The following is a 13528-nucleotide window of genomic DNA, read 5'->3' as shown; positions in this document are numbered from 1 at the left end:
TATATTTTTATGTTTATAATTTACTGTAATGACTTCCTGATTGTAATAATTATGATTCAATCTATCATTGACATTTGTAATGCAATTGATGTTCTCAATTAGCTGCTGCAATAAAGTATTTTGACTTTGACTTTGACTTTGTTGTAGTGTACAGCGGGTTGCATAGTCAGCCTTTCCAAGGCGCACTATTAAAAAATCAAATTGAACTAATTTTATTCTTCCCATGATGTTCATCATAACTTTGGCATTTTCCTTATTTTTACCAAGTTAATGATCCATACAGCTGTAGAAAAATAGAAAGATAGATATTTCCAAGATTTTACTGAGCAAGAACAATTTACTGCAATACTAGTATGATATTATTGGATTCAAGATAGCGTTCGATAAAGGATTCAAGATACACAATACAGATTTCTAGATGCAGAAACTAATAATAATAGCTCATGTGACATACAGGATTTGAGATACAGAATAATACAGAATCTAATCATATCAACTTACATAACTTACATGATTTAAGATACAGGATAATACAGAATCTAATTATATCAGCTTGCTTGATTTAAGATACAGGATACAGGAGCTGATCATATCGACAATAATCCAACATTGGCTACAGGAATCAATTTGATACAGAATAATTTTTCGATTCTGGATACTGAATTCAAGGAACAGGAGCTAAACATATCAACTAACTTCACTGAAAATTAATAATGATGTTAGGTAGAAGTATGGGATTGCATATCAATGTATTCATAACTACACTTTCTGAACACACGTTGAATGCATTTGCAACGATTTAATTAGTAGATACTAGAGTTACTTTATATAGTAATTGAATTAGAAACTATCACAGTTCAGTTTCACTGAACTCTGATCTAATTCCACAACGTGTGAGTGTATGTGAGCCTCAATTCCTTTGGTCTAACCTCAGTTACTCGACTAATAAATGTCCACATACATCACGCTCTGATTCTATCGAGTCGATACTGCCGGCTCATACCAATACATCCTTTACCAATACACCAATACACTTATACACCAATACACTAATACACCAGTACACCAATAATTCTTTACAGCTCACTGAGCTCCATCGCAAACTGACACGTTTCAGCTGGATTCTTGCCACACCAGATCAGATCGTTATTTCCTTATCTACTGATGAAATCGCATTTGATAGAATTATGTCACATACATTGGTATCATACTGTGAAATCACATTACCGAGCAATCATGTAGAAACCTAGCCCAGATCGTTTGATCAGTGGTTTGAGGTGTATGTTCAGTTACATACACATCGATTTTAGGACGTAAGATTTTTGTCGTCTTTTAAAATTTGATTGAACATAACTTGGCAAACATAGATTCTATTAGATAAATTGAAAAAGATATCATATCTTATGCTCAGAGGCGAGGCGTCCGGTCATCTCTGTTCTCTGGGTTCGCCGATGACTGGACAGAAATTGATATGTAATGTGTATATTATTAAACTGGAAATATTTGAGATAAATACAAAAAAAGGTGAAGAAACCAAAAGAGAAACGTTTCTTTGCGAGCGCGCCATGCTTGAATAAAGTAGACTACTGCAGTTCCATCCGTTCAATGTGATTCTCAAAAATATGCGATTCAGTTATGCTATTTAGCATTGGTTACCACCACTCTTCTGCATCATCGCTCTCCCTCTCCCCGTGAACAATGGTAGAGTAAACGGTCAAAGACATCGCTATTTTCTGCGATTCCACTGTTCCGCGCCAGTGTTGCAAACCGTACGATAATTATTTTGTTTGCAATTTGTTATTGATAGTTATGATTATTGTTTGTTCTATGTTTGGTTTTGAAGCATCTGAATTTAAAAATCTACATTGTGAGAATAATTAAGAACTGAAAATTTAGTGAAGACCTAACCTATTTCGGACTATGTGTGTAACCTTATCTAAATTTGGCAGAGGATAGCACAAAGGTTAACTTATTTTTTCTCTGCCTGTCATTTTTGATGATGTTCTATGAATTGTTCTATGAATCAATAAAGAATAAAGAATTTCATTTCAATTTTTAAATTAATTTTAGGACCAGTTTCCGAGCTTGAGATTTAGCCAAGTTGTAGACTTTTCAACTCTAGGATTTTCAATAGTAAGCTTATCTTATATTAGATGTATTTCTATACATTATTTATTATTATTATTTCTAAACATTATTATAATCAACTATATTTCTCGATAAATAATAGACCAAAATGAAACATTATCTTTAAAGTAGGGGAGGGGGTGCAGCTTTCATTCAAACTTTCAACTGAATTGTTCCTGGTAATGACTGAGCCAAAAAGTCACGCCTCGCCCTTGCTTATGCTATATTTTTCTTTGATAGAACATAGCTTGGCACATATGAAAGTATGATACTCTTCAATGTTGATGTGTTGATGTTGATAACTTGGCAAACATAGATTCTTTTAGATTGATTGAAAGAGATATCATAGCTTATGGTATATTTTCTCTATGATTGAACATGATTTGGCGCACATAAAAATATGATGTGTATCTGAACACATCAATATGTGTGTTTATCATGATCCATTCAATCTGGTAGAATTTATAATGACGGCCAAAAACCATACATTCAAAAATCTGTGGCTAGTTACAGACACATCGATTTTTGAACTTAAGATTTTTTGCTGTCCTTATAAATTATATGAAACCAGTCCTCATAGTCCTCATAAATTATCGTATTGAATTGAAGAGATGATGTCGAATAGATTATGTTTGTCAAGTTTTGTTTAATCTAATAGAATTCATGAGGATGGAAAAACTCGAACGTCCAAAAAGCAATGTGTGTGTAACTGACTTTCGAGTAATAGATCATGAAATGAGAATAATATATAAGTGAATTATGATTTACAATACTTGTTAAACTATGTTTCAGTTAGACACCCACTCGGTAATAAATTATTTAACTTGACCATTTAGTCACTATTGGTCAAGTAACTGTTATTTCTCAAGAATAACAACCTGACTCATGAGTTTTATAATAATTTTCGAACTTTCAGAATCTTGTAAAGAGGGTTGAGAATTTTTCAATCTATTCCTATAAAACTTTCAAATGAAGTTGTATCTTTTCTCCTACATAGCTGTATCTCACTACATAATACAGTAAGTTCAGTACAGTAAGACTTTTTGTGTAGTTGAGAAGTTGATATTGTGGTAATTATTCATATTGGATGAAAAAGACTAGGAAATTGTCAAAAAACCACTGATTTATTGATAATTAGAAAGACCGGTTTCGGTTATTACACCATTGTCAATCTCTGATAAACTCTGTTTGACAATTTCTTAGTCTTTTTCATTCAATAATACAGTAGAGTATAGAATACTGTACACTGTATTACATAAAATGCGATGTATAATAAGAAGGAGCTCAAAAATACACTCAGGGAGTGTATTTAGGGAATAAATACAGGAAATATTTATTTAGGGAATCTTCTTCTTACAGCTCAATCGTTTGATTGGTTGGCAGCCTTCCATCTAAATCTGTCCATTGCTACTCTCTTCCATTGTTCATAGCTCATAGCACCCAGATCCTTCGTCATTTGTCTTAAGTACTGTAGCCGGGGTCTCCCACGACCCCTTTGTCCATCAACTGTACCTTCCAGAATACTTGACGTAAATGCGTCGTGTCTTATTATGTGTCCAATCCAAGAATGTCGTCTGGCCTTCAGAAGAGAAAATTCAGAAGAGATCTTTTTTCTGCCGCCCTCTGGAATACCTCCTCATTCGTAACTCTGTCTGTCCATTTTATTTTTAGGGAATAAATACAATATATAAGGGAATCCCTTATTGTATTGTGACCTCAAACATTAGCAGACTTTCCTCTTGGTTAATTTTTGCTTAATGTATGTTATGTGAAATCAGTTGTGTTGAAAGATGAAGGATATTAGTAATATAACATATTGGATATCACTTTGACGTGTCATATAATGCGGGAGTGTTGCTCCCTTGATGCAGTTTCATAAATGACGAACAAGAGTAAAGTAAAGTAATACTGTACAGAGCTCGCGCATTCGAGATTCCTAATCATTTTCTGCAGTTAGGTAATAGAAAGATGTGCATTCTAGGTCCTGATTTTTTTCTACAGCTAGGTAACGGGAATATATCTATAGAATACTTTGTTGCTTCCACGTGGGAGTTTCACTTTTTCATTTAGAGAGAAGCAGATAATTTTCTTGTGCAAGGAGTGAGCATCAGACGTTGCTTCTCTGTCTTTTACTACTGGTTGGGCCATTCATGCGTACAAATTGCATACCAGATTGTGGGCTCTACTTTTAGACGGAATAATATTACAGAACGTGCTACGAATGCTGCATTGTGTAATCTTTCTTTACTCTCATTAGTGCAATGTACAGTGTACATTGAGCAATGTACAATGTAAAGTGCAATGTACAATGTAGCCTACAGTGTACATAAGTGTGTATCACTAAACCACTGTATATCATGCACATTAGGTGTAAATGGTCACATTAGCTGTATCCTGGTGTAGTTTGTGTGGATTTCACTTCCATAGTGATCCAAAACTTTTAGGAGGTCAGGGTAAGGGTTGAAACAGGTACCCCTATCGTGATACGAGTACAGTCTACGAGATACGCCGATGGGTATCCAAGAAACTTGCGAAACTAAAAAAGCTAAATTCAATAATTGAACTAGTTTGATTCATTTCTGGTTTTGTTATTTATTCACTAGAAGTAGGAATTCTTTATGGAATGCAACATTGAATTCAGATTGATTAATGAATATTGAATAGGTGTCAATAATGTTTCGAAACTTTTGTCATAACACAAAAAATTTAAAGAATAAGACTTTGATATTGTCAATACCACTTTTATTTATTCGAAAATTGATTCATAATTCACAATATTCTTATTCTTTCAATTATGGAGAAATACCACAACATCTCATACCATACAATCAAATAACAAAAAATTTAGATCAAGTGTTGAATATTTAGGTAATTCTCCTAGTATTTTGATTTCCGTAAAATATTTCCTTTGTTCCCAACTACATTTTTGTAACTGAAAAGCTCTCTGAATCACTTCGACTGAGGTGGCATGAAGGCGCACAACAGTTTTAAGTTTTTCAATTTGTTGACGAACTAGCAGGTAACCCGTGCTCCGCAAGGATCCAATTGAAAACTGGACCTAGGTACTGGAATCTTGAAGAATTTAGAAAAGGCTATAACCATCCTTGGTAAATTTTTAATCTATATGCAAAATTTCAAGTTTAGTAGTTCAGATGTGGTAATGCTTCTTCATTCGTGAATTTCTTATCCCTTACATGTATAAGTCGATTCTTTCCTCTATTCTATTACAGATTAACGCCATTTTATTGATGTATAAAATATTATTTGAGATAAGAATGACCATTGTTAACAAGAATCAGCAACTACGAGATAGCAGATCAGATTTACTGAAATAGCTTGAATCACATCTAACTACTATAGAAGGCGGTGGAGAGGAAGTATGACAAAAATGCCTCTCTTTCATTTACACTGACTTTATAACGTGAATCTCACTATAGACGAGGTTGCTCTTGACAGACTTCCAAATTATATAACCAGACTAGCTCCGCCCCCTGGACCCCCGACTGGATTGTCCAGGAATGAGATCAGCAGGCTCGCTTCGCTCGCCTGCATTTTTCATTCGAGCATTTTTATCATAAATGTTAGGACAATCCAGTCGGGGGTCTAGACTAAACGTCTGGCTAAACGGATATGGCGAGCGAAGCGAGCCTGACGGCTAGTAATATAATATTCCCAGGATTGAAGTAACAGTGCTCAATCAATTTTTCCGCGATAAATGCATTTAAATCTTCAACTTGGTGCCAACCTAACAAAGTCAACTCAACTTAATGCCAACCTGACAAAATTATTAATTTAGTTGCCAGTTAACAACTGTTTCGAAGAGGTACTCTATCTAGATTATAGTTCTATAATAGCATATGATATGGAAATTTCAATTATAATTAAGAGATTTGGAGAAGAAGAATATACATGCTAAGAGACGAACTTTAAACCCTTAAAAACAACACTTAGAGTTAAAATATTGCCAAAAGATTTCTTAGTGCGCCTCTAAAGGGCCAACTGAACATATCTTCCAAATTTGAACGTTTTTGGTCCGGTAGATTTTTAGTTCTGCGAGTGAGTGAGTGAGTAAGTGAGTGAGTCAGTCAGTCAGTCAGTCAGTCAGTGAGTGAGTGCCATTTCGCTTTTATATATATAGATAGATAAACGCAATTTTATTGATGTATAAAATATTATTTGAGATAAGAATGACCATTGTTAACAAGAATCAGCAACTACGAGAAAGCAGATCAGATTTACTGAAATAACTTGAATCACATCTATCTACTATAGAAGGCGGTGGAGAGGAAGAATGACAACAATGTCTTCCTATGATTTACACTGACTTTATAACGTGAATCTGACTGTAGACGAGGTCACCCTTGACAGACTTCCAAGTTATATAACCACATGGAAATATGTTGTTCTTTTTTATAAGGTAAATCTCACTATAGACGACTCAAGGTTGCTTTCTCCAAACAGTAGGGTTACTCATGGTATTTCGTGGGCAAGCTCTTATAGATGGAGACATACCCAAGTATTCTGATTCTAGGATACATCGGGATATCCAAAAGATTGTTCAACTTTAAAGCCGGAACTTTTAAGTCTAGAACTTAGTCAAATTCAAAGCTCGAAACCGGCCTTTCATAAATATATCCGTGCAATCAATGTGCAGTTGCATTTATTATAATGTGTCTCAATTGGGTCAGCTGATGGTTCATACGAGAATTTGAGTTCAATGTTTTTACTTTCCTTGCCCTACTACCATAGGTAAGGAAAGTATCGCTTTCCAAAAAAAATTAAGGTACCCCAATTTCAAGTTTTCTATACGTTTCAAGGTCCCCTGAGTCCAAAAACATGATTTTTGGGTGTTGGTCTGTGTGTGTGTGTGTGTGTGTGTGTGTGTGTGTGTGTGTGTGTGTGTGTGTGTATATATGTGTGTATGTCTGCGAACACGATAACTCCATTCCTAATTAACCGATTGACTTGAAATTTTAAACTTAAGGTCCTTATACCATGAGGACCCGACAATAAGAAATTCAATAGAATTCAATTCAAGATGGCGGAAAAAATGGCGGATAATTACTAAAAAACCATGTTTTTCACGGTTTTCTCGAAAACGGCTCTAACGATTTTCTTCAAATTTATACCATGGATAGCTATTCATAAGCCTCATTGACTGAAATGAGTCTCATTTCTGGGAAAATTGCAGGAGCTGCGTAATATTCTCGAGAAAAATGGCGGATAATTACTAAAAAACCATGTTTTTCACGGTTTTCTCGAAAACGGCTCTAAAGATTTTCTTCAAATTTATACCATGGATAGCATCCATGGTATTTTCTGAGAAAATTGCAGGAGCTCCGTAATATTCTTGAGAAAAATGGCGGATAATTACTGAAAAACCATGTTTTTCACGATTTTCTCATAAATTACTCGACTGATTTATTTCAAATTCATACTCTGTGTAGTTATTTATCAGCTCCATCAACTGGCATGAGTCTCGTTTCTGGAAAACTAATGGGGGGTCCACCCCATCCTTGGAAAATGGACTTAGTAACCTCCTTCTCGTGCATGAGGTAGGTAGGTAGCGCAGTTCATAAAAAGAACACATAGTCGAGATATTTCATCTGTAGAACAGCTGTTTTGACGACTTTAAAAAAATGACGACTAAAAAAATCATCGAATTTCTCAATTATTCACACAAAGAAAAAGTACTTTGAAAACAATTATATATACACATATACAGAAGACTGATCGTAGTTTCAAATATGAGCAAGGAAAGTTGTTTGAGTGTACCACACCAGATTTCTTATAACGTGGATCTCACTATAGACGACTCAAGGTTGCCTTCTCCAAACAGTAGGGTTACTCAAGTTGTTTCGTGGGCAAGTTCGTATAGATGGAGACAGACCCAAGTATTCTGATTCTAGGGTACATCGGGATATCCGGAAGATTGTTTAACTTTTAAGCCGGAACTTTCAAGTCTAGAACTTAGCTGAATTCATGCTTGGAAACCGCCCTTAATAAAATGTATCCGTTCAATCAATGTGCAGTTGCATTTATTATAATGTGTCTCAATTGGGTCAGCTAATGGTTCATACGAGAATTTGAGTTCAATGTTTTTGGAGAGAGCAGCCCGTAGCGTTTTTGACTGACTTTGTTTTTCTTTCCTTGCCCTATTACCATAGGTATAAAGGTAAAAAAGGTACCCCAATTTCTAAATTTCTATACGTTTAAAGATCCCCTGAGTCTAAAAAAGTGGTTTTTGGGTATTGGTCTGTATATGTGTGTGTGTGTATGAGTGTATGTATGTCTGTGTACACGATATCTCATCTCCCAATTAACGGAATGACTTGAAATCTGGAATTTAAGGTCCTTACAATATAAGGATCCGACACGAACAATTTCGATTGAATGCAATCCAAGATGGCGGCTAAAATGACGAAAACAGGGTTTTTCGCGATTTCCTCGAAAACGGCTCCAACGATTTTGATCTAATTCATACCTAAAATAGTCATTGATAAGTCAAAAACAGGGTTTTTCGCGATTTTCTCGAAAACGGCTCCAACGATTTTGATCAAATTCATACCTAAAATAGTCATTGATAAGTTCTATCAACTGCCACCAGTCTTATATCTGTAAAAATTTCTGAAGCTCCGCCCCATCTATGCAAAGTTTGATTTTGAATGGCAAAAATCATCAGGCTTCAGATACAATTTAAACGATAAATTTCAAGTGGAAAAAATTGAGCATGAATGTCCAGTAACATTTTCATATAAAAATTATAAATAAGCTCGAAATTCGAGAAAATGTGATTATCAAATGCAAACTTAATGAGTGAGGCAGTGAGAGAATCATTCACTGGACGAAATAGCAGAATCAATCTCGTCAGCTGATCATTTTTGAATTATAATGTAAATTTTCATAACGGCAAGGAAAGTTGTGTGAGTGCGCCACAGAGTTTCTTGTGTCGGATGCACACGTTAATTCCGTCGGCTGCCTGAAAAGCAGTCGTTACGTTATGCCAGAGGCCCTGAAATTGATCAGTTGCGACCTGAAAACTCTAACACCAGACCTGAGCCAGCCAGGTCACTCGTTATTATATTCTACGGTCAAATTTTGTAACCTAATTGAAATTTGTTGTTCTCTTTTAGATCTAGATGACGTGGCCCTCGACAGACTGGCGGCCCACCTGACGGAGCTCCTAGAGGACGAGACGGCCGAAGCGCCCCTGGTCTACATCGAGGGTCCCGGACCCCTGGACGATGTCCCGGTCGGCGGACCGGAGGTGTGGAAGCGGTCACGCTACTACCGACGCTACCCCTGGAAACGCCAGAACCGTGGCTACGATCCTGAGGGATATCTTTGCAACCCGTCTCGCGAGGACGTATTTCAGGTGAGATAAGATAAGATTCGATTAGATAGCATAATATAAGGTGGATAGACTGCCTTTATTTCAACCTGGATGGAGAAGTTAGGGTGCAGCTGACCCTCTCTCCCACTTAACCCTCCTATGAAATTTCAATGCATTCACATTAAAACAAAACAAGGAAATCATCTCCTTATAAAATGAGACAATATAAGATAAGATTAGATGAGATGATATAAGATACTATTATTTAATGTTTCTTCATCTGCCAGACACTCATCCATAATCACTATACTTAAAAATGAACTATACAGTGAGCTTCAAGCTATTAAGTCATTGAGAATAATAGGACAACAAAGTGGCTAATAATTTTCATATCTCCACTGCCTTTTATGGTAGATATGGGTCTTGCAAGACCTGCCAATAATATAACTATTATTTAACGAAAGTCCCAAATAAATGCTGCAAATCACCCCGAAGACCTCTGCTTCTGCAGACATTGACAACAGGGTTAACAGCTAGATGGAAATTCGATGAGAACTACTATCCAAAAATTAGTTGCCAGCCCGGGAATCGTTATACGAAGCCAAAGCGGCCAACCAGTTACAGATGGAATTAAATAGAGAATGCATTTATTCAAATGCTAATTAATATATAACTATTATTTAACGAAAATCCTAAATAAATGCTGCAAATCACCCCGAAGACCTCTGTTTCTGCATACATTGACAACAGGGTTGACAGCTAGATGGAAATTCGATGAGAACTACTATCCAACATACGGCTGGCAACTAATTTTTGGATAGTAGTTCTCATCGAATTTCCATCTAGCTGTTAACCCTGTTGTCAATGTCTGCAGAAGCAGAGGTCTTCGGGGTGATTTGCAGCATTTATTTGGGATTTTCGTTGAATAATAGTTATATATTAATGAGCATTTGAATAAATGCATTCTCTATTTAATTCCATCCGTAACTGGTTGGCCGCTTTGGCTTCGTATAAAATGAGCGCTGCTATCCAGAGATTGCCAGTTTGGTGTAAGGGTAAGCATTCCTGACTGGCAATTGGGAGGTACCGGGTTCGATTCCCGGGCTGGCAACTAATTTTTTAATTCTCATCGAATTTCCATCTAGCTGTTAACCCTGTTGTCAATGTCTGCAGAAGCAGAGGTCTTCGGGGTGATTTGCAGCATTCATTTGGGATTTTCGTTAAATAATAGTTATATATTAATTAGCATTTGAATAAATGCATCTTCTTCTTCTTCTTGCCTTCATGGATTAGGCTTTTGCCTGTTCCGACTCACAACAGCATTCTACAAAAAATCTAAATGTTTTTGAGGAATATATTATATCTAAAATTTATAGCTTATACAAGTATAAAATGTTATTAATTTTGAATTTCTTTATCAGCTTTTCCTATATTCTTATTTGATTTCCCCTATTGCCATCTTTTCCGAGGTCTACCAATGTCTCTTTTTCCTATCGGATGGTAATTTAAAATTTTTAAAGGAATTCTTTCCGTTGGCATTCTTATAATATGTTCCCTCCACTCGTTTCGATGACATACAACTTTTTCATTCATGTTGAAGGCACCCAATTCTCTTCTTATTTCTTCATTTCTTATGTGGTCTCGTCTGTCACAGCCCTTCGTTCTGCGTAGGAATCTCATTTCTGCTGCCTGCAGCCTGCTCTCCTGTGATTTCGTGGTGATCCATGATTCACTTCCATACAGGAGAACAGGGGCAGCCATCACTCTGTAGAACTTCATTATAGTTTCTTTCCTCGCTTTCTTCCCTAAAGTTCTGCTGATGTTACCACATATCGATTGGAATTTTCCGATTTTCCTTTCAACATCTAAATCATCTTTGAAACTGATATCACAACCAAGATAGCAGTATTGTGACACTTGCTCTAATACCTTGTTATCAATAACTATCTTTGATCGTGTGGGATACTTGCCAGTGAATGCCATAATTTTTGTCTTACTTTGAGAAATCCTGAAATTATAACCCTTGCATATTTCATTTAGTACATGGACTGACTTTTGGAGGCTATCTTCATTTTCTTGTATTATCCAAAGGTCATCCGCGAACAATAGTGCGTTCAGGTAAACGTCTTCACTTAATTTAATACCTAAATCTACTCTGTATTTCCATTCTCTGAAAATGTCGTCAATGTAAATGTTGAATAAAGTAGGCGATAAACTACACCCTTGTCTAACTCCTTGATTAACATTAATTTCTCTTAGTCTATTCTTAGAGTGAATAAATGCATTCTCTATTTAATTCCATCCGTAACTGGTTGACCGCTTTGGCTTCGTATAAAATGAGCGCTGCTATCCAGAGATTGTCAGTTTGGTGTAAGGGTAAGCATTCCTGACTGGCAATTGGGAGGTACCGGGTTCGATTCCCGGGCTGGCAACTAATTTTTGGATAGTAGTTCTCATCGAATTTCCATCTAGCTGTTAACCCTGTTGTCAAGGTCTGCAGAAGCAGAGGTCTTCGGGGTGATTTGAGGCATTTATTTGGGATTTTCGTTGAATAATAGTTATATATTAATTAGCATTTGAATAAATGCATTCTCTATTTAATTCCATCCGTACCTGGCAATAAATTGTCATTTGTGATAAAGAGTCAATAAAAGCATTAAGTATATCTGATAGAATATTAATCGTTGTTTCTTGATGGAAAACCGGATCAGCACGAATTGGAGGCATCCGTGATCGTGCTGATATCCGTGAGAGTGCTTATATATAGAGTGATTGCGTAGCAGCCTAGAGATCCCGGGTTTAAACCCGCTCATCACCAAAAGTTTTTGACCAGCTCACTCCTGTGTTATCGGATGGAAACCTTGAATTGTCTCGGCTGAACTATGACAATCGTGAACGGCCCACTGATGGCTTGAATCATAATATTCAGGCGAAGTGAGTCTTTCCCGCAAGGGACTCTTCATCAACAAAAGTCAGACGAATTTACTTTCATCATCACCTAGGCTGGAAGTAATTGTAAAAATTTGCCTTTGTAAATGAATAAATTCAACAGAGTATTTTGATAGGACTACTTGAATGTTTCATTATTTTCTATTCAGCTACTGCTTAAAAACCATCCATTAAGTTTTACTCTGTTTTCTAACATTCCATTTAATTTCTATACTACTTGAATGTTAACTTATTCATTCTCATCTATTTCAAGATCCATGAAAAAATGCAAGTAATAATCCGTTTTTGAACAATTTTCAACGACACTACAGTCTAATTTTTGGATATAAGTTATTAACTAGTACTCACATGTGGAGCGCTTTCGAGTTTTTCCACATGTGAGTAGGTAGGCTACTAGTTTTAATAACACTAATATTCAAAAGTTAGACTGTAGTGTCGTTGAAATTTTTTCAAAAACGGGTTAACCTACTATTAATTTCAATGAAATGATTCTATTCTATCCAGCTTATAAACTTTTTATTAAATTTTAAAACATTCTATCTAATTTCAGCTACTGGTCGCACTGCACGAGGCGAGAGAGGGGAATTTGTCGCGCACAGTCAGCTTCTGCAACCGTCGTCGACCTGCGCGCGCAATCTTCACCAACATCCGCTTTCTCGGCCGTCGCAAGTGAACGATGCGCAACCACCACGCCCAAAGACAACAGAATAGTACAATATTCTATTGAAAGACAATAGAATAGTACAACTTTCTATTGAATGACAATAGAATAGTACAACTTTCTATTGAAAGCCAATGGAGTAGTACAGTATTCTATTGAATGACAATAGAATAGTACTACTTTCTATTGAAAGACAATAGAATAGTACAATATTTCAATTGTCTTTGCAACTAAATAACGTGACTAAGATGATGACTGATGCTAATGACCCCTCAATTCTCCCCCCGTCCCCCACAAACACCCAACTCTGCTGTCTTCCTCCCCTCAATTGTCACAACATGGTGCTCCAATTGATGCATTTATTTTAACTTCATAACCACTATCTTAGTGATAATTCTGTTGCTGAACTGGTATTGTATTTTAATTTTTGCATATATTGTAACTTTTCTCCTACATAA

At 36.1% G+C, this 13528-nt stretch overlaps 1 protein-coding gene across 2 annotated transcripts in view; it reads left to right on the top strand.

Annotated features, from left to right (window-relative positions):
* The window catches only part of LOC111052589, a 100173-nt gene extending 86854 nt beyond the window's left edge, over positions 1-13319 (top strand). For both annotated transcript variants that reach the window (XM_039424749.1, XM_039424750.1), the window contains exons 3-4: positions 9261-9502; positions 12960-13319. In XM_039424749.1, the coding sequence (XP_039280683.1) occupies positions 9261-9502; positions 12960-13082 (365 nt within the window). In that variant the 3' untranslated portion in view covers positions 13083-13319. The remainder of the gene's footprint in view (positions 1-9260; positions 9503-12959) is intronic.
* Positions 13320-13528: the final 209 nt, after the last annotated feature.

This window comes from Nilaparvata lugens, chromosome 3, assembly GCF_014356525.2.
Source record: "Nilaparvata lugens isolate BPH chromosome 3, ASM1435652v1, whole genome shotgun sequence".
NCBI classification, from domain to species: domain Eukaryota; kingdom Metazoa; phylum Arthropoda; class Insecta; order Hemiptera; family Delphacidae; genus Nilaparvata; species Nilaparvata lugens.
Note: the sequence above shows the minus strand (reverse complement) of the source record. Positions and strands in the feature narration are given on the sequence as shown.